The sequence below is a fragment of the Atractosteus spatula genome, chromosome 9, assembly GCF_055471065.1.
Source record: "Atractosteus spatula isolate fAtrSpa1 chromosome 9, fAtrSpa1.hap1, whole genome shotgun sequence".
Classification (NCBI taxonomy): domain Eukaryota; kingdom Metazoa; phylum Chordata; class Actinopteri; order Semionotiformes; family Lepisosteidae; genus Atractosteus; species Atractosteus spatula.
This window is the reverse complement of record NC_142714.1, coordinates 17869700-17896571: the sequence shown is the minus strand read 5'-3', so window position 1 is coordinate 17896571 and position 26872 is coordinate 17869700. Positions and strand designations below refer to the sequence as shown.

Here is a 26872-nt window from a genome sequence, read left to right as displayed (position 1 = left end):
CCTTGTTAGATGTTTTCAGGATCGGGACTTCATTTTCAGAGTTAATTTTTGCTTCAATTTCCTCCCAGCTTTCCATCTTGTTCTGAAATAAAATCCTGACAAGATTCCAATCAGAAAAAAAATTAATGTTTACATTAATTAGACAGGCAAATTACACATTACCTACACCTTAGGTCTATAACTGCTCAGAGGTTAGTATTCATTTTTAATAAATGGCTGGTAGCTTTAATTGTATAGTCCAATGACAGATTTCTAATTTTGAATCTACTTCTCAAAAACCTACTTATTTCTGCAACATGTAAATAAAGGTAGAAACTCTTAAGAAGTGTTTATCATGGATGATACTGCAGTATTCACCAAGGGAGATCACAAATTGCATATATACTGTAAAAGAGTCACAGACTCTTATACAGTCTTTTCTGGTACCTCAGTTCTGATTTAACTGACAGAACAGAAACTCCATCAACACAGAAAATACTAGGTAAATTAAGATATACACAAACCTAATGCACAGATCAACAGGTATCTGTTGAAAATTATTATTTATTTTGGACATTAATTCAATAATGTATAAGAAACCTTTTGTAATTACAAAGGAGGACAAACACAGTATAGCTCACTTCATTTTCTCAGCCAGTTGCTCAGTATTTTCCCGGATAGCCTGAGAGAGCTGTGAAACAGGGTTTAACATCAGGTTGTCCAAAATAACCTGGAAACAAAAATATGTATTACTAATACAATTAAGCATTCATCATCTGCTCTACTTTAATTCCATGATCTAGACAAAATGATTATCTGACTACATAGCCTTACCACTGAAATTTTAGTGTTATATGAATGCTAGAAGGAACGCAGTTTCCTTTAAAATGGGATCCTGTTGTTAAACTCCAAAAAGAACCTAAATTAATCACCTCTTCCCTATTCCATGCTCGGCGCTTCGAGTTGATGTCTTGATCATTCATATTCTGGTCAACTTCCTTCTTAACTCCAGCTGAACCAGGAGGGACTTTCTGGAAGTTCAGACTGGCCTCTGGGATGTGTTGGACCAACTGAAAGGCAACAAAGACAAAAGCTGAAGAAGTCTTAAGGAGTATGAAACTGAAGACAGCCTAGCACAAGCATAATCATTGTTTTCTTGTGTTATGCATCCTTTTATGTTCAGTGCTTATTAATTTTTAGTTATGAAAAGTAGTTGAACTTGGAGAAAATAGGTCCCTGCCAATACTTAGAAAGAAGGTCACAGAAGGAAGAAAAGATGAAGCAAAATGTAGAAATGGATTATGCACCTGGGATGAACGGACTGCTCGGGGAGATGGAAATGTTTTCTGTATATAAGGAGAGAAAAAAAAAATCTATATCAAGCAAACAACAGCAGAAGACAAACATGAATTACTCAAGGTGTCAATTTACCACATTCTGTCAATGACCTATTGTAATTTTAAAACTACTACGCAAAGTGTGGTGTATTTTCTAATAAGTCTCATACTGTACAGAACTTTTCCAAAACAAAGATGTCTAACTGATATCATTTGTTGTCTGTGGATGATTTTCAAACTTTGCGTCATGGCAGCACCTTCTCACCCTCAATGTGCTTAAACTGCTCCGAATTTCATATTTCACCATTACATGCCAAATATACGAAATACCATTCAGCAGACAACTGACCAAAAGTGCGATGCCTTTGAAAGAAAATTAAATCAAATTTCAGAAAACTTTGAAATCCACCATCAGACACCAATCTGGACAGCGTGCAGTACAGAATTTGGTAACCTGTTTTACATTTAAACTCTGGCTTTTACCAAGACTTTTCAAAATGAAATTTACAATGTGTTTTAATACAGATTATAAACATAACTGAAATGGAAAAAAATTCAATGAAATGTCCATAAACAGAAAGGTTGGTCAAATGAAGGAGCTAGTCGAAGTGGCGTGCCCGAGCCAGTGCCATACCTCTTCTCTGGCAGAGATGGTGGAGGCAGGGGTGTTGGGCACGGAGCTGAGAGAGGTGCTGGGCCCTGTCCCCGAGGAGCTCTGGGAGTCGGCGTCTCCGGCCACGTCGTGAATCTCTCTGGCCAGGATCGCGAGATCTTTGGCCAGGTCCTGACTCAGCCTGCGTGGGGCAGACACAGCCGAAAACACTGCTCCGGTGACCAGCAATCGCAAGCGGAACTCGATGGCAAAAAAATCATACAGTGATCAAACACATAATTGCAAGAAAATGCAACAACACATCATATATGATCCAAGGCCTGAGGAACAGTCTAGATGAATGTAATACCTACATCACAGTCTCAGAGGAACTATAGGAAAACAACAATTCTACCATTTTCCTGGGACACTTAATATTCATGGCAGTTTCCGAGTACTACTCAAAGGTTCTTAAAGGGTTATAACAGCAAGTTGGTAATATCACTACTTCTAGTAGGTAGAAATTTGTAATTTATACAATTTTTGTATAAAATTTGCATAAATCATTTGCATACAAATTTATATTTACTTTGGAGATTGAAACCTTACTCAAAAGTGAGCCCTTCAAATCTGACTGGCTAAGAAGCACTTGCAGGCTCCTACCTCTAAGTGCATGACTAGTATACTATTAAATACAGAGCAAATTTAGATTGAGCCATGAGTATTCCAGCAAGTGTGAAAAATTCAAACCGTGCCATTTGCTCAGCAGAATAAAAGACTCCGCTCATTTGCAACTCAGTGTCTTTACTGGCTCCGTGGTACCTCGCTATCTCAGCGCTGTGTGTGGACCAGTGCTGGTAGGGATCGGCCTCGTTATCCTCCTCCTCCTCGGTCTCCCTGGAGCTGTACTTCTGTCTGGCTGACCCTGCGGGCTGAGTTCTTGCGGTTTGAGTGGCTGTTGAAGCATGGGAGCGTTTATGTTTAGAGGAGCCGTGGTTGGAGTCGTACTCCTCCTCTGAGGTGGACGTGTAATCTGAGCCCTTCTGCCGTCTTCTGGAGCCTTCAGGAATGAATTGGTTTTCGGGAAGTGGGGTTGGGGGGCATAGAGGGGTGGAAAGGTGTGAAGTGGGAAAGAAGAAAGGACATGAGAGAACACCATGGAACCCAAACACCAGTCTCCTGTTGTGTTAGGGTAGGAGAGGGAGAGAGAAGACCTTTCGCACATGTAATTGTGAAGTGCTCATTGAGGACTGAAACTCCATTTACACAACATGGCTGACATACTGTACTTCAATTAAAACTGTTCTAGTGAATTTTTAATGCAATGCAATGTCACAGTTTCACTAGTGATGCAGAAAAATAATATACTGTATGCATGTAAAAAGAAATCAGATTTTATTTTCTTAACAATAAATCATTATGGCCACTATGGACAACTGCAGAAATGATTGTTAATTATTCAATAAATTATTTAAATTCATACTGTTAAGTACTGGACCTACTGTAGCATGAAGGACTGGGAGAGTCTTATCAATAAGTGTACAATGGTTAGGTTTCGATCAAACTCCTAACATTCCTCAGGTTTCACAAAGTTTAAGTTTCGCCTCGAATGAACACTTCATTAATTAAATCAAAATAAGAATAACCCCAATTAAAATCACACTTGCAAATGAGATTTGTATAATTTGAAAACGACTAAATATCAGTATATTAATGGACACAAAGGGCGGCCAGATAGATTAACAACTTCTACCCATTCTTCAGTATATTTGGCCCTTATTGAAAACATCAGCCATCACTTTAGACTTTTATGTGACTGGTTTGGTCGCAAAAAAAGTAAAAAGTACTGGGGGGTGCAGTAAACAAGTGCGATGATATTTGTGAGGTTTTTTAAAAAAATGGAGGATAATTAGTATTTGAGTTTGATGACTGTTATACTAAAATGATATACTGAATGTACTAAAGCTGTACTAAAATTGCCAGAAATGACTAAACTTAAAGTTGCACCAGTTTGTTAAGAATATTTAAAAGCCTGTTTTAAACTGTCACAGAATTTGGGAAAACAGTCTATTAACTATAGCTGATAAAACTATAGCAAGCTGGGAATACTGTCTTCACCAAAAACAAACGAATTGTAGGATAAGAAAAAAATAGTTTGTATTCATGCTATACTACATAATTTAGGATCAAATTCTGGTATAGGAACAGACTTGCCAGGCACACAATTATTGAGCTATTGGATTATCTAAAATATATGTAGGAGCTTCTCACTCATAGAAGCGATAGTATCCCTATGGTGGGGACAAGATTAGCCACCTTGTATGCTGAGGTCCTGCTAATTTTACGATATTTTGGCAGTAACTGTAGGTATCTTCCAGTCTGCATTTTCATAGTGAGGCAACTATTGCTTTCCCTAAAAGCACAATCGCTAAAACAACTGCCCAATTCTGACTTCCCAAAAATATCAGTTATATATATACATATACAGCATGATACTGTACATGTGTTGCTAAGCCCTACAGCTCATTCCAAGTGCATGTGTACAACAAATAGGAAATCCACCTGTTTTATGAATGTTCAAATGGTATGTGATACAAAATCTGTAATCATAAAGTTGTGACCAGGTATCACGTTGAGCTTGTAAACACACAAGGCTATATGCAATTACGCTATTACTTATTTGTATTTGGAGAACACTGCAATATTTACAATTTGCTCATTTTGCTAAGGTGTCATAACAGATATTTTAGTATACTGAGGCTGTTCATTATGTTTTTCTCTCAACGGAATGTTTACTTTGTGAACTGCTGCATCAAAAACAAAACATTGTGGTACGTGTGTTTCAGGTACATCTGGCTCTTAGCGACAACCACAACCCAGATAACATTTCTATCAGTTTACACAAATTGTAAAAACAGGTTTTGGAGTCAAATTTGGATTGTAAGTAATTCATGTTTAAATGTAAATGTTCCTTTATGGTGGGTGAATTTATAGTTTGTAATTCGTGATAAGATATAAAAAAGCCCTTAATGTTTCCATTAAGAATAAATTTTAAAGATGATTATTAGATTAATCCAAGATTAAGTAATCCTACAACAGTTTATGGAAGTAGTGTAGTACAAATGTGATTAACACATACTCACGATTAACTAATAGTACCAAAGTTTGTTTTTGGATTTAATTCAAACTGGTGCAATCAGCTTTGGTTAGTTTCTTTGATCTTGCTATCAAGGTACTAACTAAAGTTAGTACTGTATTGTTGGGGGACTGTGCAGAAATATCCACAGAAAAAAAATCTTATCACATTGTTTCCATTGTTGTATTATGAGAATTACACAATTTATTTTAAAAAAGCTAAGGAAATCATTTCTGAAGTAACTTGCAAATTCAAACATTATTTTAAACTGTATGTACTTTGAGAAAGAGACATTGTCAAAGGCCTTGTTACTGTTAGCAGGTGCTCGGTCTTTTTTGTATTCCTTGTATCTATTGGCAGAGAAACTGTGATCAACCTTGCCACAGATAGATCCAATTTTTAAAGAAATATATTCTCCTACTGCTAAACTCTTGCTTAATGGAAACAAGGTGTAAGACTACCCTGGAGATGTTAGTCACCAATGTGAAAACACCTTTTTAACTTTAAACCAATTCATTCTGAATAGCAAAACATATGCCTTGTAAAGGAATTTACATACTACTGAGCTATGATTTGTTTTTGTTGTTTTTTTTTTTTGAAATCATCTTTAACTTAGCTAAGACTACCTAAAAATAAAAGACAGTTACTGGAAAGAAAATTTCAGACTTTGTCTTATTCAACGTTATGAAATGCATTCAGCTTCCATTCGCTGTTACAGATCACAACGGAGTACTATTACTTTGTACAGAAGGTCTTCTGAAAAGAACAAGGTGCTTCATATGCAGACATTTTTTAACATCTTTAAAAGTTCTTAAAAGTTTTAAGAACTGCATACTGCACTTGAATGAGCCAACAAAACAAACAAATTTCACCAGCATCGGGACAATGGTTAACTTGCGAAGCTACTCACTGGACGAACTGGAGTATTTGGCACTGCTGGAGCGTGCCCTGGTTATGGGCTGTTTTCCTGTTGTCCCAGTGGTCCTTCTAGGACCAGGCTTGGGCTCCGGAACGGCTGCCTTGCGGACAGAGTTACTGGCCTCGATGCTCCGGTTCGAGAAGCCTGACCTTGGTGTTGAAGACTCTGTGTCACTGGGAGTGGTAAAGGAACCTGTTCTCTTGCGAGGCATGGCCAGAATGTCTAAACGAGACAGCTTTTTAGTGTCTGCCTGAGATTTTACAGGCGCGTTGACGTCCGAGTTGAGAGATGCCCTGTCTGTCTCCGCACTTTCGTTATCGCTGGCCTCTCCCAGGCGGGCCCGGCGTAGCATAGAGGCCCTGGTTGGCCGTGGAGCAGACAGACTGTTCGAACGAGTGAGTGCTTGGAAGACGGGTCCTTTTGATGATTTGCTGGAGTCTTCCTTCTGCAGTGGAGTCGTGAGCTTTTTCCGTGCGGTTGGCCGAGAGCTGGACTCATGGTCTGAGGAAACGGCATCGGGCCAATAGGGAAGACTCTGGCTCTGAAGGTCTTCTGTGAAGTCCAGAGAACCCCTATTCCCTGTGCTGCGGCGCAGCTGGAACCGCTTGGTGTACTCCATCTTGTTAGAGTTATCTGTTACATTGGTCCTGCGCTTCTCAGAAAGTCGTTCACGTGCAGTGGGCTGTCTACCCTGGTCCTGGATGGAAGGAGTTGACGATGATTTCTCCTTTTGGAGACTAGTTATGACAGAACTCTTTTTTGGCGCTGTGCTGGGAGCATTTTTGCTGCTAACGAGGCTCACAGTACTGGCTGTATCTACATCAGACTCTCCAGACAAAGAGTCTTCCAAGCAATTACTGGACCTGTCTTGTTTCTGACTTTGGCCATGACCCTGCGCCTGGAATTTGGCTTCTAGAGCTGCCAGAGCATTTTCTGTTTCCTTGAGGAAAGATTGAGTGTCCTGGTTGCATTCTGTCCTGAAGGCATCCCCTACACTTAGATCCTTCAAAGCTGGGTGGCTAGAGATGTGAGGAAGCTTGTTGATCTGGATATCATCACTGGGTCTGTCTTTGGTGAAGCTTTCCTGTCTGACAAATGAAATAGAGGGCTCTATTGTAGGCAGGGCTTCTTTCTCCTGGGAATGACTTTTATGGGCTGAGGGAATTGGTTTGACTGGCTTTGGGGTGTCTTGGCTCCTTAAAGGCTTTATTAAAACTGTTGTTGCAGAAGGCTTGGAGGAGGAGATGTCATGATCTCTCTCAGCGTGAGTGAGGACTGTACTATGTTTTGTGTCTGGTTTGGAAGGGGTCTCTTCTGTCCCAATGTAAAAGGATGTGGATTTTGTTGAAGCAGAGATCTTTTCTTCCACTCTACTCTGACTGCCACTTTTATCACCCCAAGATTTACTCTGCTTGGCTTCATCAATTGTTCTCCCTGTTCTGCGCTTCCTGCTCCTTTCCACTATAGAGCCATCGTCTGACTTGCTGGCATCACTCAGACTGTCAGGGTCCAGGTCATCCTGAACACACAGCCTTTGGGCAGTTTCCTGCTGTCTGGGAGTGCTGGAGCCCCTCTCGGGTGTCTCATAGCCAGTGTTAGGCTCATGCCTGATGAGAATGCTGGGTGTAGGGCTTTCTGGCTTGTCTGTTGGTGGCACTTGTGGAAGGAGCCTTCTTGTTCTTGAACCCTGGCTGCTCTCAGAATCAGTGTTTTCGATAATTCGGACAGACACGGCTTGGTGGATGATTTGCCCTTCTACATAGAGAAACAAGCACAACATTTCAGCAAAAGCGTGCATCACCTGTAACTGTCAAATTCCAATTTGCAATAGGTTAGTTAGATAAAGCTAATTTACATAAGTCAAGACTGACATGTTTAATGTACTAGGAGGGGACACTGTGGTGGAAGGCAAAAAAAAAGATTTCTGGAATCCTCACATGTAGAACAACTACTTTCTATGCATTATGTTTGTTTTCAACATAGTTGTTCATCATGAGAGTAAGTAGTGGGCCAGATTTTAGAATATTCAACCATATTGCAAAAAGCATTTTGGTATTTTTTTTCATTACTCATTACAAATGGGGAAAAACTCTTGTTATGAGACTTTTCTACAAATAATGACTATTGCAATAACTGCCTTTCAAGCCGTCAATATTTCACTCAACTGGTGCTTGAAATAACACAACTAACAGCTGTACAATATTTTAATTCAATATTTTAAAAATTCCATTGTGGAACATTAGAAGACTGGAAAGATTCCAGAGCCATTTCCTTTAGCATTGCTCTTTGTATCATCTCTTTTTAAAATGCTTCAGGAAGGTATATTTTATTTTACAGAAATAGGCATGAATAAATTGTGGCAACCGACACAAATTGCAATCTTGTCTCGTCTTTGACCTCTCACCTCCTTCAGCCACTTCTCCTTGATGCTTTGCATCTACGTGACCCCCTGCGGACCCAGATTCACTGTAGCTGTCTGCCAGACTAGCCCACCGAGAGACCCACTTGGGACCCCCGACACCCACAGGGCCAACTGGTCGCATCTGCAACAGCAACACCAACTGTGGTCACTGACAACTCTGAACTGGTGGGAAGCAATGCACTGAAGTTGTTAGAGTGATTAAGTCATTTCTCAGCCCATGTCAAATACCACACTGTTTCTCCGAGATCTGTATTGAACTTCAGATTTGGGTAGAAGATACCCAAATTTGAAGAAGAGAAGAAAAATCAGTGTTTAAATTTTTACATTTTCCTCATCAGGCTGGTCATACAGTATTTCCCAAATAACTATATATTTCAATCAACTGGTGGAGAGAAAAAGCCTTAGTCCTGGTGTAATAAGGATGTTTGTTAGATAAGAGGACAAAGTAGACATCCTCAGGCCTCATGCAAATACATGGTGCTTAGGAGAGGTTCCTGTTGGAACTGTGAGGGCAGAGTTTAAAAAAAAGCTGTAAAATTATTCCTTTAATAACTTACAATTCTATAAATGCTGCTCAGATCTTTTAATTTTTTAACCTCACCCACTGTGAGTACACAAACAGTGAATATATACAGTATAAACACAAAATGAAGAAAGATTTAGATTTGTTTCGTATACAAATCTATGCTAAATTACTGAAAAACGTTTAGAATTACTACAATATAACCTGGTAGAGAAATACTGCTGTATTTCTTTGTGTTTCTTTGAAATACTGGAGTCTTCCTTACTGGCACGTGTTGTGAAATGACTTTTAAAAAGCAGCACTGAAATAAATACTGATTTTTGAGGTTGAGATATTTCTGAGATATCTGACAGATATTGTAGTTACAGGTAAACAACAACTGGAATAAAAATTAAAAAAGACAAATGAAATGGCAATGTAGCCAAAATGCCTGTGTCAGGATAAGTAAAATGTTGAAGACTTTCATACTGGCAAAAGTGTGCCTATCATCTGTTTTAAACGCACAAATACATCAACCTCCAAGTACATATCCCAGCACTGCTATAAAATAATTATTTCCACCCAGCAGAGAGAAACCTCAACTGGTGAGACGAAGGGTGAAACACTAGAATAAAAAATAAACAAGGAAAAATAGAGAGGAAGCAAGGAGAAAATCAAAATGTCACTCCAACTCAACAAATGCGTGCATGCTAATTTGTGCTTCTTCTAGAAATGATTGATGAAATAATTGAGGCATAGATGTGACCAGTGTGTTGAATCAGTGAGTAACACGCTGGCTAAGACGCATTACCTGAACTCCTCCAGCATGTTGGCCACTAATGGCAGCTGGATTATAGCCCTGCACTGGAGTTGCCTTTTGATCCAGAGAACTACTTTTGCTATGCCGACAGCTAGTTTGTTCTTCCCTGTCATCATTAATTACGGGCCTATATATGCCCGTAGAAACGCCGGTGTACTCGGGGGACTCGAGAACACCAAACACCTGTTAAGATAAAGCATGTGTGAGAAGAGGTGGTCTGGATCAGGTGATGGACAGCAGATTCATTTCTCAGCATAACAGAGTACTATTAAAAGGCATTATGTGGACAGCATTTTCTATATTCCCCTTCATAAGTCACAATACATGAAGAAATGTGTAAACCAAGTTAAAACAGTAAAAAATAAATAAATCAATTAATACATAAGGTGTAACAAAAAGCAGTAGGTCTTTAAACAAGATTTATACTCCTCTACAGATTTGGAATTTCTAACAATATAAAGGCCTTGTCATTAAGGATACTGATTAAGAAATAAATCTACATTCTCATTTCCCAAGACTGTACTAAAAACATTTAATCTCGGGAAACAAACGGTAGCAAATATCTGAACTGACATATTTTCAAATCACATAATTCTATTTAACAGTAGTTGTATTAGCTCAATGAGCAGTATTTAGCTCTCATCGCAGGTACACCTTAATTTTACATGTTGTTCAAAAGCACAAAATTTTCACACCCAGGCAAATTAGGTAGAAAAAAAACGACATGCCAAACACTAAAACAACAGGGTCTAGGAGTAAACTGAGTCATTCTTTCACATACTCAGAATTTTGCAGTGGTCTGGCATTTAAGCATTTAATTATGGACACAGTTAACTACAAAAGCTAAGGATTATGAATAAAGTGACAGAATTATAGTTATTTATTATTATAGTATTATATGGCCTAATATTATGACCACCATGTGTATGCAGGTTATTAGAGAGCTATCTAGTTAAAACTGTAAATTCAGAAGTACAAAATCAGCTATATCAGGTTCCACTTTGGAAGTGCATGGCTGATTTTACACCATCCTTGAAATCACACAACATATTGTACATCATGGAACAGCGATATTTAATGTCTAAAGGCAGCTGCCTGAAATGGGTCCTAAGCTTTTTGCTTTGAATCAATTTAAATGTATCTTTTCCCATGCGTTTCAAGTGATATCTTTTAAATTCTTATAATTTCAATTTTACAAGTCTAAAACAGAAGCCTAACAGAATGCAGCAGATAAATGTAATTGCAGCTGACATGCCTTTCTCTTCCTTGTACAGAAATACAAGGGTCATGAGCAAAAGGCAGCTAAATCTGGAAGTGAGGAAAATGAAGGCCAAAGGCTGGACCACTGCTTTTCATTCAGCTCCGGGGAGATTTCTGATTGGTGTGTTCGCACTCATCGCTAGCATGACACATCAGGGGAGCATGGCCCAGCATGCACAAGGGACACAGGGGAGGCTCAGAGACTTGGAAGAACAGGATAAAATGCAGGCAAATAAGGCTGATTAGGTTGTTGTTGTTCGCAACTTTAGCAGGAAGTAGAACGATATTTTTCAGCATTTTACCCAGAAGATAAATTATTTTAAAAATAAAAAACAAGCATCACAACAATCTTCAGGTTTTATCTCCTACAGATAGTGATGTCTCTCCTGGACTCAGTCCAAAAGATAAGCCTAGAAGTCATTTGTCACTAAAGGAATCACACTTTACATACTCAAACTACAGATGCCAGACAATCCTCTCTTCGATGGCTGTCGAAGAGCTTCTTTTTTTTCCTTTTTTGAAGTTAGCATTTAAAACAATATTGAATCAAATCAGGGCTGAAAGGCTAAGGGCAGTTAAAAGGGAACTGCAGTCCCAATTTCTCAGAGCGATTATTAGGTCTCGGTAACAAAATAATTTTGTTGACATTATAGAAAAAAATTTTAAATTTCAAATTAAGCACAAAATTGGGAACTTTGTGAAAGTATTGTAAGTCGCCATGTAGTCGCAAACTCGCATTCAGGTTACTACAAATTGCGACAAGCCCTTTCTGCTCACTAGTCTCCTTAATAACTAATATAATGTGATGTACAAATGAATAAATACAGGTTATGCAGCAGACAATTCACTACAGAAATGTTCCAAAATTGATTGGCATGGAGAGTTAACAAGTAGTATTTGTTGGCAAAACTGTCTTAAAACCGAAAGCAATATTTCTATTGCATTAAAAGCTATGTATTCATAAGCCTGCATGTTTACAATGTCATAGGGCCGGCACATATCACCGGAAGTTTTGTTGTCTCATTCTGAATCGCATACCTGGAAATTGAGTTTATTTTGTGATGAAAATGGGAGAATTTACAAGTTGCTGTTTACATTTTACTTTCATTGAGGTTTGAAATGCACTCAATGCCGTTTCTTTCTAACCCCCGAAATATGAAAATAGCATTGCAGTTCCCCTTTAAAAAATGACAAAGTCGGAGGTTGGATTTTATTAAGGAAGGGCCTTATATCACTTTATTACTCACACTGAGTATGAGAATTCATATAATTTCTCTTAAGATTACAAAATAACATTGTAAGAAAAGATGAGGAGTGTCTACTTTTGAGAAATTGTTGTTCCTGTAATAAACTGTGTATATATGCAATACTGCCATACTAAATAAAAACATTACAAAATAAGAAAATCTACCATAATAATCCAATTATTCCACCAAAAGGGTAGTGATGGAACACATTACAAAAAATACAGAAAAAGACTCCAGAAGCTTGCAAAAATGACACTTTTTATTTTTATCAGTTATTATCAGAGACTGATTAATTGACTAAATATTCACTATCTTAAAAATGCTAACAATATTGATTTTGGTAAAAAGGTTTGTTAAAGAAAGGAGCCTTCCCTAGTCTGCCATTTATCTGCTAAACTTTATCTGCTCATTCACAGTATCTGCTCAAGTCTTTTCTGAAAAATATTTTGTTGCATGTACAGTGCTGTTACAATACATACAAAATGTGAGAGCTTGTCTGTGTTTTACAGGAAATATATAACTGCTCTGGCAGACTTTTTCAGTTTGCTTGGTACAATTTCCAAGATGACACTGGAAAGTCATAAGCAGACTGTGTAAACACACTGCTGGGTATATTTCATATTCTGAGTGCTCTATATTTAGATGAAAATCCATTTTCTCCAGGACAACGTAAACAACCTGGATCAATTTGTTTTGCTAGAAAAACAGTGAATGATTCCACAGAACACAAATACTGTATTTAACAGACCAATGTCCAGATTACATATAAATTTTAACAACTCACCAACAGAATATTACACATTACCTGGCATATGATAGACGTAAGACAACCAAATGCCTGCCAGTACTGAATTTGTAATATGTCATCAGGAGGGAATCTGAGGACAACTGTGACAAGTCTAACATGAAGTGACCTGTTTTTGTGATGTAGGGGTTGACGTTTTGACTTAATCAGGACCTTATAGTCTTAAAAACTGCCAATTACAAATGATGATCAGATTATTGTCATTGTTGTATTTCTGTAGTGAGATCAAAATTCCTGTGGAATGAAGATTTTATAGGCCACATAAAATGAACTAACTTAATTACAAACATACTTAATACTGTGGAACATAAATGGGAACTCACGGAATGTCACTACTGACACTGAACAAAAAACATACCATCAAGGCAATGAGTGATTAACACGTACTGTAGGACTCCCCTTACCTGATCAATCATGTTGCGGGCCTCTTCCACCTCTTTGTCTTGGGATTCGGTCTCAATGGTGTAGGTTCCAGCATCACTGAGGCTGTCCTCTTCCTCATTCCTCAAGGCTTTTGAGGATTTCAGATCCATGCCACAGACAGCAATGGGCAACAGTGGGGCTGGGACAGGAGTAGAAGACTGGAGAGGAGGTGAAGACTGAGGAGAAGAGAGAGCAGGAGGATGAGGGAGGGAAGGAGAAACCAGAACTGGTGGAGCAGAAGCAGGAGGCGGAGATGTCTTTTCACGGGTTGGAGAGACGCCATGGGCTGACTCTCTCAGGAACTCTGCCGCAAATTCCTGGGCCAGCTTGGACTTCTTCCCCATGCTTCCAAAGGGCTTGACAGTGACAGAAGTGCGGGAAGAGAACAGAGAAGATCCTGTGCAGAGGCGATCTTCAGTCTTCTCCCTTTTCAGGGAGCTCGCCCGCTGAGGTGCACCATGGGTCTTCAGAGGCACTGTGACCTGCTGCGTTGGTGGGATGTGACCTGACGCCACCATGGCAGTTTTCTCCCCAGCCAGGGCCCCCTTACGCTTCTCCAGCTTAGCTTTCAGGGCGGAGTAGGAGTCGGCGTGCGCCGAGTTGTGAGTGAAAGACTGAGATCTTTTCTTGCGGGGGTTGTCATCAAAAAACTCAATAACGAAAGCCTGCTGGTTGAGCACCTCCTCCGGTTCCGGCTTGGCCTGGCTCCGAGGGGGAGAGTGCGACCCCAGTGGAGAGCAGGCTGGCTCCTCGGGAGCCAAAGGGGCAGCTGGCTGGTGATGCTGCTGTTTGCCTGGTTTCTCTGCCAGGATGGGGTCCTCGGAGTCACTCTGAGTCCCATCTTCATGATGATGGCCTGCACAGGGGGACAGAACACAAATGCATGGAGAAGAGTTTTCTTTAGAGAGCAGAAATGAAAATATTTCAGAAACAGTCCTCCTTTACATATGAACTGGAAAACTGTCCTTTTTGTCAGATCTCAGATTCCTTGTTTGCCTACTCACAAAGAAGGGGAGACGACAAACTGTAGAGAAAAAAATAACTTTATAAAATTTATTTATGCAAATAAGTCAATTGATTAATTCTCATTTTACAATGCCCATCAAGAAAGTACTTATACTAATATGTACAGAACAGCAGGGCTTCACTCTTAATCTGAACAAGAATATCCTACCTAGGATAGAGGCCCAAGGCTCAGAGTCCAGAGCCTAAACCACTTACTACTCAACATTGATTTATTTACTCACGATTACATCTCTTTCTACACTTATAATCGGGTAAGTACTAACAAGGGGCAAAAATTCACAATCAAAGCTTAAGATAATGTTTAAATTAGTGTTTTTTTTAGCGTTCTCACTAGAGCTATAGTATACTGCAACTATTTTTAGTAATTAGTACTCTAGCAAAGTTCTATCAATATTTTATTTATTGAAATATTATCAATATTTGCCATTTTATCTAACCGTTCCACTCAGCAAGACATGCCGGTATGTTCAGTGTTAAGTGCTTATCCTAGAGTCTTACCTAACAGGCACAAAAGAAAATTACAAATAAAAGGTGAAAAAAATGTTTTTACAAAATGTTTTACAAAAAAGATGAAACACGGTCACAAACCGTACCCCAGCATAAAAGATGTGTGAATTGCGGCTTTGAAAAACAACAGGGGAGAGAACTCACCTTTCAGAATCTTGACATGGACGGGCAGGTCGCTCTTGGTGCTGTAAACATCCTCGGAGGGGGGCTTCCTCCTCATCATGCTGGGGTCACTGTGGACCAGCCAGTCCGCCACCTTGCTCTCAGCAGACATCACCTCAGTAGGGGTGGAAGCCAGATCCTTGCCAGGCAGCTTGCGCTGGCGGTAGGAGAACTTGGTGACATGGTCCTTGATCTTCATCTTGCCCGGTGTGCACTCGTCAAACTCAATGGTGAAGGAGGCGTGGCTCTGGACGACAGGTGGGGTGGGGGTGGTAGGCACTGCCAGAGTGTCCGTGTCCTTGGTGGGAATCTCGTGGACCTCAGTCTCTGGTGACTTGGTGTGCTGTTGGAACTCCTTGGTGGGGATCTCGAAATAGCTCGGCTCCCGGCGGTAAGAATAGATGGACTTACCCTGCGATTCTCTAAAGTCAGAGATGGTGCCATTTATTTCTGGGTCATGCCTTGTGCTGTCCTTGGGGCTCTCTGTTGGTAGAAACCAAAAAAGCCTATTAGGACAGCAATCAATTACAATACACATGTCAGAATAAAAACATTAATTTTATAGCACACACATGGAAATAGAGAGCCTGCAATGCTTGAGCAGTCTAAGAACTGAAAGGCTTTTTCTAAGTGTAACATTCTAGTACACACCAATCAATCTTTTATTAATTACAGACATGCCTGAGGACAGATTACCTGAACATGCTGCTACTTGTTACTATCACGTCAAATGTGTTCTCACTTAGGAATTTATACCCAACATTCTATTTAAATGAACAAGTACAGAACCTGTAAAGTAAAAATTTATATGCACTGTACAATGTATGATAACAAGCAGAGTATTTTAGACATACACTACTGCAGCAAAATCACCTGCTTAAACAGACTGATTTTTTACTTTCTTTGGCATACTGTACAATTCTACATGACTCAAAGATTCGAAACATATTGCCTTACTGACATCTTCATAATTCAGTCACAATTTATACATTCACCATAAGAAAAATCATTAAAATAATGAGCTAAAACTAATAAAAGTAAATGAACGTTTAAGTAAACATAAATCAAAATGGACACTCATTTTTTGAGTAAGTTGTTCAAAAATGTTTTTGTTAATGAAATCTCAACATCAACATCACCATTAATTACATAGATTTGAAATATATTGTTTCAAAGAAATTGCTGGAATTGCTCTGACAATACAGCTCAGCATTGAATACAATATTTTTAGGCAATAAGACTGCTAAATAGCCAACCTGCAGTTCGTTCAGCAAATCACCTGTAATGGCTACATGGATATACAGTTTTCATTGTATTCGATATACTGCACTACTTGGACATAATGTATTGCATACACCCTGGACACATTGCAGCTCCATTTATATTGAGGTTTGTCTGAGTTTATTTTATTCAATTTCTATTGCACTATTATCTATCATTATGTAACCTTATTTTATAACTTTAATTTTGTGATTTTTACCCCCCCAGTGAGCTCGTAGAAAAGACATTTCATCGCCAGCAATTACTGCTGCACGCTGTATTGTTGTGCATTTGATAAATAAACTTTAATTGATTGATTGATTGACAACATATTAGCCGTTACAAAGCTGTTTCACTGTAAAAAACAGAAAAGAATGAACTTGGTTTTCAACAACTAAATAGAAAAATCTTCCTGCTAATCATATGTAAATCACAGGTTTCCTATTATGACAAATTTCTGAAAAGGCACTCACTTTAGGCTCTTTGCAAATAGCAGGGCAGATACATTCCATGCACTTCACTATGATCTTCCCCATTAGTATTAACCTGCATTGTTCCCACTGTAGCTAATATGAATTTTTCTCAATGCACTGGGCTGCTGCTATAAACATGTTTCCATTTTTCAGGGTATTTTCAGGGCCATCCTTAAAAGTTTGAAAATGTTTTTTTACAAATGCTCAGTCTCAGACTCATGAACATTCATCTAAATACTGCAAGGAGTTTTCCCACCAGTGCTTTTCTAAGCACTAAACAAACATATCTCTGTCTAAGCAGCTCCAATCATCATTTGGTTTTCATCATTTGGTTTTCAAATGAAATGCTACATTTCCATGATAAATTGGTTTTCCTCTCATCTATCCATGATTCAGCTGAGCTCATTGATTTATAAGGGAAACCTACCAGCAGACTAGTTTTTATACAATTTGTCTGTTGATTCGGAAAAAAAGCCAGACAACAGAACATTTTTTCATACTCATTCATATCAGACAGTTATGAAGACTACTGCAGGTCTAAATCAAAACTATACAACTTACTTACAAATAATGGAGGGACTTCAAATTTGAGAAGGCAATCTATATTAAAAATACACCACTTAGCACCAGGCTGTTACATTCTCTAAATGGGAAAATGGTCCAGTAAAAATAAATACCAAGAAAGATCCAAAAACCTTTACAGAAAATAAAAGTATTTGGAAAGCTGTTAGAAAGAATAATGCTCCTTGCACTTGCTTACAGATATTAATCCATCACTTGAGATTTCTAGGCTTTACAGCTTAATGGCATGTCAAGGTGAAAGCATTCTTAGAGGTTACCTGAGTTATGAATTAGGGCCCAATAAATCTTCAGCCTGTCAAAACCATACTGACAAGAAATGATCTGAAAACGCAAGAATTCAGGGTCCCAGAGCATGTCCACTAGTAAGGACACTTGCCCACTGATCCTACAATCCAAGTATTATGGGTTCAACCCTCCGTTATGTAATTAGCTGACTGTGACTGGGCTTCCACAAACTGTGGTGCAACACTGGCTGAAATATCCCAAGGGGAGGTTTGTGATTAAGTCGAGTAAGGTCCTAGGATCTAGTCCTCTCCTCCAATCGAGGCTGAACCTGCATGGCACAGTGTAGCTTGTGACAACCAACAGTTAGAGGAGTTAGAGGAGGCTACCTCTGTCTCATGGGAGGTTGCAGAGTTCGTGGCCAAGAGCCAAGACATGATAAACACACGATTTGTGACTCTAAATTAAAAAAAATAGTAATAGGGTTAAAAAAATAGTAATTCTAGATTTAAAAAGACATACATAGCATAATTGGTAAGATGGCCAGCTCAGGTTGTTTTAATAAATAAAAGGTTGCAAGGGCTCTAGTTAAGCGCATAATTAGGCAAATAAAATTTCCTTTAGAATGTAAACACTCTTGACCGAGTCCATACAAGTAATTAATCCTTCCATCTATCCATTTCCCAACTGCTTTATCCAATACAGGGTCACGGAGGAGTCAAAGCCTATCCCAGCGAGCAACAGGCACAAGGCAGGATACACCCTGGACAAACACCAGTCCATCGCTGGAAAGACACACAGACCCAAACTCACACAATGGCCAGTTTTCCCAGAAGCCAATTAACTCACCAGTATGTCTTCGGACTGTGGGAGGAAACTTTAGCACCTAGAGAAAACCCGCCTGAACACAAGGAAAACCTACAAACTCCAGGAAGAAAGCACCTCAGGTTTTCTGACCTCAGTGCTATGGGGAAGCAATACTAAACATTGCTCCACTGTGCCGCCCGAAATGAATAATGAATAATGAGAAATATGTAAATTCAATACAATAGGCCTTTCATTTAGACTAAAACTGAATATGACCTCAATATCTCTGACCTGAATGAGGCTCATCCACTCTTCGTCCCTCAGTGTGCTGCACCTTGTTCCCAGCATCATCCTCCCCCCACCATGAGGGCTGGCCGTAGAGGGGAGTGGGACGAGACATCGGGGTCTCTGGACACAGAAGAAAGAGAATATCATCACAACATGGCACCGAGTACAGTGCAGTTAGCTTATAAGGCACAACTTTTTCTTCAGCAAAACGCTTTACAAAAGGAGCTAACTTTCTTAACCAAGGGGTATTAAAATGTGAGGATCCCAGACCAGAGGATTTGTAACCCTCTGCTGTGTTAGTGAATTATGTGCTCAAGTTTCACAATATGCAAGATTCATGTTTAAGGAAAAGGGGATTAAAAATATATATTAAAGAATTACCCACATTTTCTCATCACACTGAAGTATAGATAAGCATATGCAAGGGCACTGCAAAATACAGTCATTGCCACCTGAAGATTTTCAGTTTATAAAATGACTTCATGTTTTGAATGTTGGATGAGTCAAGCTACCCAGTGGTTATGATCAACTGTTTAGATAATAACAATCAAAATGACCAGGGTTGGAAAAAGAAACAGAAGCACAAGTAAATGGCATTTCCATCATGTACAATTATGAATTACACCAAAGAACATAATAAAGACAAAAAACATATTATACTGTTTACATTAAACAACACTATTTTGTAGGTTAAAAGGAAAAGGCAACTGTATGGAAAAACTGACTTTGTGGCCCCTATCAAACTCCTGGAAAAACGACATTTATTGCACTTTTATTCTGTGTAAAATAAGACTATTTTTAAGAAAGTCAAAACAAAACCATAATTGTCAATAGAGTTTAACTGGTGAAATCAGTCATATTTAAAACTTAATATCCAAGCATGTGTTCTTTGGTTTAAACATACGTGGATTGTGACATGGCTACAGACCACCAAACTGAAAACATCCTACTGAGAGGTGTGAAGGTTTTTGCCTTTTAAAATCACAAGCAAGTTTATTTTAATACTGTTATTGAAATATATGTACTGTAACTACTGCCATTGTATTGAGACAGTAGTCTCCCAAGAAAAAAACAAGCTTCTGAAAATTAATTTTCTAAGTGTCCTTATCAAAAAAGACGTTGAGACATTATGGAATTATTTTTTCTTCCACTGACTACATTCTTTGTGAAGTCATCTGCATCATATAATCAATAAAGTAAAACATGACAAAAAGCAAGTTAACACTACAAATAGCACACATTGTATTACTACGTATTGAGCAGTCCTCATTTCATACCGCAGCAAGGACTGCTAAAATAAATGGGATGTGTATTGCAATTTACTGTATATGTCGCTGGACAGCACCACATCTCTGTAAATTTGTTATGGGAAAATATGGATGCAAACATGCAGTATTGCCCCTACCAATAGTCCGACAAATGAGAATCCTTTTGCTGTTGGTTATACAGTATACAGCACATTTAGCATTGTATCCTCTAATCTTCAATGCATGGTGATGATGTCACATACTAGAATATACAATTTGTGAAATACTCTACTATTCAGGATGCTTTGAAAGCTACATTTATGTCTTCTACCAGATACATCAGAGAAAAGGGCTGGCTTGAGGGTAAAAGGAACAAAATGTGTGCATCTGGTGAAATTTTATCCCTGGCAATCACTGGGAGGCCAGGACTGAAAGCAAGATACTGAGATATCGACTTCTAAAAAGCTCAAGATATGTAGCCCAGACTATGCAGACTACAATAAACCAGGATGTCAGAAACGCCTCGCAGGGCGAGGCAGGTGTTGCCAAGGAAACATGACAGCACATGCAAACCTAAAAGAGAGTTACAGCACAAACAACACAGGCAAGATGGCACTGGTGCTTGGAAATTAAAAAAACAGAATCCAGAAACATAGTCGTCATACCAATGTGATAAAATAATTACGATCATTTCTAATGAAGAACAGCTTTGTATGCTTGTTTAAAATGAAGCATTTCTACATTTTTAAAGTTCTCTACATATAATATATGCAGTGCTTAAATCCAGTCTGAATGCAGACCTCCTGAAAATTTCCATGTTAAAACTGGTTTAGCTTGAAAGAAAAATACCTTATGAGTTAACAAGTCACTGATTGTTACTTGTGGAAGAACAAAACCACTACGAAAAAAATAAGCTTGCAAATTACATGCCAGATAGATTTTGTAGTCTCTTATTACAGAGAAACTGCTGCTTGTGGATTTCTTAAAATAAAAGATGACTTAATGGACAAAACTTAACAAGAAAAAATGCATGTTGTGTCTTCTGGGGAATTTATTCTTAACAAAATGAAAGAAAAAACCTTCAACCCTTTTTAACACCATAGAATTGCTTTTTTAATAGACTGTTCTACAGGGCAGATTTTTCACAATATCAGGCCTGTAAGAAATGCCTGCATGAAAAACTCAACAAGTTAACATTGATTACAGGCACAGAATTTCTACTGCAAAAAAAATGATCTATTCATACAACCTTATAAACGAAGAATTCCAAGATTCCTCAGGGAAAGAAAGTGTGGAGAACACAAAAAAGGATCTATGGATATAGTTGTTGTGACAGTCTGTTGGTTCTGCTCAGATTATCTACTGTACTAACCAGCCAAGCAAAACATTTCCTACCAATGTCTCAAATATAATATGATGAGAAAGGAAAAAGATAAACATAAAAAGATCTGCAACCCCTCTTCCAAAGCACTGCAGTCAGCACAACATTAGTTACAACATCAGTACAACAACACTTGAATTTACACTTCATATACAACAATGACTCACTGAATTGTGAATAAAAGTCACAGCAGGATGGAAATCACAACTGTTTTAATAAAATGTTATTCAAAATTACATTTACTATCTGAAAGCAGCCAAATACTAAAGTACTAGCTTGATTCTCCCATTTTGTTTCACCACAGATTGCTTCCTCGACAAAGGAAATGAAATATTTTACCATCACAATAACAACGTCTCGCTCTCAAAAGGAGATTTTGGAGCTGCATCACTTATGCTGAGCTTCAGGTGAGGTAGAATTTATAGAATGTTATTCCAGGACACACAGCCACTGGAACAACTTTCCTGATCTACACTGTGCAATCTAAAATATATCCTTTCAAAATTAACACATCAATTAACTGTGAAATAATGAGACTCTGGAAGAATAAAACAACAAGAATGGTTGCACGACCTTTCTGCTTGCAGAAACTGGGACTTGTTTGAAAGTGAGTCACTAATCCCAACTGGCAGGAGAAGGGAACAAAAAGCAAAGCAATCTGGGGCACACAGTTCACAAAAGGATTTACTGTGTGACTTTGCAGGTGGTTTATATCTTTGGTTTCCTCCCTGACGTCTTATTTCTTACTTGTTTCTTGGCCCATTAAACATGTTCTTAAGAGGTTCCCAATACAGTAATTTTTCTGCTCAGACTGCCATTTGACATTCTTCCTGACTATTCCCATGAAAACTGTTTGTGAAATGTCTCCTTCAAGATGTATGGAAGCCAAGTAAGGCAAGCAGAGCCATTACATGTGTGTAGATTTAGCTGTACTTCACAAATTATTCAATTTTTCACTTCAAAGTACAATATATGAAGGATGCTAATGCAAATGGCTCTGTACCACAAGCCCTCCCAACCCCATTTAATAAAATAATTCAATAAATTAATAAAGTCTTAATAAAATTTGACTTTTGCTGGACAGTATGAACTAATGCAATAAGAATTAGAAATGTTAGGATATATACAGTATGATGCAGAAATAACAGGAAATTGAGGAGAAAAGCATTTCTTTGACTTTATATCATGAATAGAATCAGAATCAGATGAATTTATTAGTATGGGATGAATAACATCTTCCCAATACAACCTTTCTATATTTGATTCCATCATTCTGTAAAAAGTACAGCCTGCTTCACATGTCTCATGTCCCAAATACCAGAAACTACTAGTCATTCAGGAAAGCCACAAAATAGATAGCAACGTTTACATTTCTTGACTTCATTCACTATCTAAATCACTTTTAACTAAAAGAGTAACTCAGCTTACATAAACAAAGAAATGTAAACTGTCACGGTGTTGTTTATAAAGCAGTTATTTAAAAGCAATCCGCAGATCAATTACACAAATCATTGCCATTTGTACAAATGTGTTATCGCCACCACTAAAGAAGTGTGTGTACAAAATATTCTATTCTAGAATGAAAAGGTGACAATATTAACTATATTTGCCTTTATTGGGTACCTGATAGGAACCATAAGATATGTTCATTTATTAACTTAAAATGTATTGGATGGCATCGACATTGAAGCCTGTCAAAAAACCTTTTAAAAAAATAGATATTATTAACAAAACTTATTAGATAATGTTAATAGACAACATTAACAAAAATTTACATAACCTAGTTCATTTTTGTTTTAAAAAAGACACACTTTCACATTTCGAAGACGAATGATCACATTCACACATCAGACTTCAGAAACGCTCCTGCTGGCTTTTCACAGAAAATCGGCATTTACCATCGTTAGGAAAAGCATTCCGAAATAACATCTGCACACCGAATACAAAACTGCCATTTTCCTAAGTTACATGCATGTTGCACATACCATTTATCCAAGATCTAAAAATACAGAAAACCAAAAGCCTTGCTTGAGCCAGCAGGCAGGAAAACTGTTTTTCCCCAATTTAGCCTCATTTTACAGTTTAAGCAAATCTATTGTATATTAAAGTCTCAACAACAGATGGGTTGATATTTGATAGAATATCCTTTATCTACTTGAAAATATTGTCTTGATTACAATTAAGGAGTTGTTAGCTCACATTCAGTGTCCTTCAGCATGCGTACAGTTCTCTATAGAGAAATAATCAGTAACACACACAAAATTAGTTGGGTTTGGTCAGACTAAATACAGTGCAGACTAGCAACAGGCCTAGAGCCAACAGTCTGCCTTCTGTACAGCAGCAGGATGTGACAGACGCTTTAAACTGCCAGCAAAGCAAGACTTGAGAGCTCTTCCCTTAAACTCACTTGGAACACCCAAGACCTTCACAGAGCCTTACAGAATATAGTTGTTATGCACTGAAATAAGTATCAAGTAACAATGAATTTCTTGTTAATTCTGCTCTGAAAGGAAAGACCAAAGACTAACTAGGGAATTCCTGATTTTAGATAAAATTCTAATTTATCTGTACTTGTAATCTAAACTATTATTTACTCATTTTATCAAGCATATTTACCAAACAATCAGATCAGAGTTTTTCTTGTATTCACAACACCGTTTACAATGACCAGTTAGTTCTCAAATATGCTCCATTTTGGGTGTAATTGCTTTTCTGATATTTGATTGAATAACATCTGAAATTCAGGCCACCAAAACCCTCAGCTGAGAATTTTACATACAGTAAGTAACTCTTGGTAAGCTGAGTGAGCTGGTATGATCCTAAAGTGATCATTCTTAAAATTTCATAGAGTACTACGAGGACTGTGTCATTTTCTGTTCAAGAAGTCTAAGCTCAATGTGACAAACCTGTGTGTACACATCAAGGAACTTCTTTATTTGTATAAACTCCTTGACTGATGTCTTGATGGCTTGATGATGTAAATGTGTACTGCTCCCAGGTGTGACCTACAGTAGGTCAGTGATGGGAGGTTAAAGGGCAATGCTTTCAGGTGAGAATTATATTTAGAGCAGGAAAATCTAAAATGAATTCAGATGCTTAATTAAAGTGTGCTTAAAAATGAAACTAGCAGATGTTAAAAAGAAAACGTGCAACTTCTTATTATCTCAGACAGCTGTCAACACATTCTATTATTATGACAGGATGTCGCCCAAGAAACAGACTTTAAAATTTACATAGAAAGTGCTGCTCTCTGCACACCCATAACCCTTCATTCATGTCAGTACTTCACCATTTCTGCTTAACCTGCTACACTTTGCTTCAATCTTTGTAGCAGTCCTGCCAGATCTAGGGGTTTCCTCTGCTCTTCTTCCTTGTGCTGTGTAGGATTCCCTATACTCAAGGGCAAGTGCAAATTGATTTCCACTGTGTTTGTGGGCATCTGCCCATCACACCAAGGCCACAGTAACCATATGTTGGGAAGCTTTGTTCTTCTAAGCCTGACTACCAGTGCTGAAGTTCCAACTCCATTTTAGAACACAGAATATTCTCTTGCATTAGTAACACTTCAGAATTTTATTTTTTGCATTGTTTTGAAACAATTCTGGGCCAAGTTAAAAAAAACCCAGTGACCTGGCCCTTTTCCCCCAAAAAAAGAAGGTCTAACTACACAAACACATCAGAAGTCAGGATCAAAGGTATCTGCCAAAGGTCTCTCTTTTATAAAGTGTGCACACTGCAGTTGATGTGGTCTTCTCTAAAAAAATAATTTTCATAGTATTTAAAAAAAAAATCATTTTCAAAGATCACCTGTCTGTGTAAACTTATTTTTAGTTATATTTCCCTGTAAACAACAATCTGCAGGGAAAAAGCAAATTTACAATGTGTCATTGTTATGTGAAGTACATCACAACTTAACTTTTTATTTAAAGTTGTATATTATGTGAAAACTTTGTACACCCTGGCACTGTATATGTCTAAAAGGAAGAAAGCACAGTTAGCTTTCATACATATTACATTAACTCATAAAGAGATTACAGTTTTACATTAATTATAACTTGGGTGAATTTTACTCCAAATTCAGATATCTTTCTAAAAACATACGTAAAACTTTAATTGAAAACAAATAAGAAATAATTTTTATCTAAAAAGGAAATAAAGATTTGCTGTTGAAATTGTGTTTTTTTCAGCAAAAACTAATTAAAAACGTTTAGACCCAAATCTACAGCTGACTACTCTCAAACAATTTCAAAACCAATCTACAAGTTTTATATAATATAGGTCCTTTCTTGGCCTTAGACTAACAGTGATGCCTTTAAAAAGCCTACTGCAGTTCTGCATTATTGCACATCTATGCTCAGAAACCCAGGAACATATCTATTTCAGATGCTTCAGCATGGTGGAAGATCCTTCAAACTTCTCAGCCATGGCAATATCACAGGTTTGATGAATACCGTCTTGTGCTATAATCAAACATTATCAAGGTCAAGCTTCCCATATAATTTTCATCTATAATTACCTACCCTATGTCAACTTCACTAACAGAAGACAGGATCAGTCATTTTGCAAATAGATATATTTAGTGTCATTTTGTAAATTGGCTTTTTTTCAGATCACTTTCTGCCTTGAAGTGGTATATAAATATATATTGAAACTTAAAAAACAAATGTTTTTGGTATCAATACACATTTGTTGCGTTTTTAATTCCACTTATTACTTGTTGTATATTCTAAGATTGAATTTAAAATTAAAATGCACCTTAAAAAATGTTAAAACTGAAAAGCATTTATAGTAAATAAAATAAAATTGCAGCACTGTAATGTAAGAAGCTCAATAAAACTTAGCTTTCAGAAACAAGAAACAACAAACAATAATCCTAATAATCCTACATTACAACAGAGTGATAAGCATTTTCCTAATACTGGCTCCCCAAAAACACATAAGGGCTTGATATCCAAGACTAATCACTGACAAGTGGTTCAGGTGGGTAGCTGCGTCAGCTTGCGTAGGCTGCAAAGGAACAAGTAATACTGTAGGTTTATTTCATGCTGAAAAAAAGAAGGAAGAAAACACAACGTTTCGGCCGTGGAGCCTTCTTCAGGTGTGTGAAGAAGGCTCCAGTGTGTAATTACTGACAAGGCAAGTATCAATTACACGATCAGGTCAATTAGCTGGCAGCCATTCAAAACTCGAAGTACACTCGGTATATCTCAACAGCGCAAAGGAGTTGGTAGCCAATTTTGGAGCAGCAGCAGTAAGGTGTTTCACAACTGAGCTTGTATATGAAGTTACCTGACGGGCATTTGCGTTCTCCTTTCTCCAGTTTACACCGGGAGGAATCTAAACCTCCTGCCTTCTCGTCAGAGTGCTCAGTCTTCGTGCCCTCAGGCCCCTTCACGCTCATCTGAAGCTGGCTCGTGTACTTCTCATGCTGGAACGAGAGTGGTGAAGACCAAGAGTCAGTACATCTGAGAGCTG

The 26872-nt window shown here is 38.0% G+C and overlaps 1 protein-coding gene across 1 annotated transcript in view; it reads right to left on the bottom strand.

The window, feature by feature from the left end:
* Positions 1-26872, bottom strand: part of cep170ba (centrosomal protein 170Ba) — a 49878-nt gene that overhangs the window by 5971 nt on the left and 17035 nt on the right. Inside the window, exons 6-18 of the mRNA XM_088925388.1 lie at positions 26687-26825; positions 18773-18889; positions 15120-15620; positions 13424-14298; positions 9699-9890; positions 8368-8506; positions 5955-7718; positions 2731-2968; positions 1951-2110; positions 1287-1325; positions 912-1049; positions 621-709; positions 2-95 (exon numbers count right to left, since the gene is read on the bottom strand). Coding sequence (XP_088781514.1) covers positions 2-95; positions 621-709; positions 912-1049; positions 1287-1325; positions 1951-2110; positions 2731-2968; positions 5955-7718; positions 8368-8506; positions 9699-9890; positions 13424-14298; positions 15120-15620; positions 18773-18889; positions 26687-26825 — 4485 coding nt within the window. The remainder of the gene's footprint in view (position 1; positions 96-620; positions 710-911; positions 1050-1286; positions 1326-1950; positions 2111-2730; positions 2969-5954; positions 7719-8367; positions 8507-9698; positions 9891-13423; positions 14299-15119; positions 15621-18772; positions 18890-26686; positions 26826-26872) is intronic.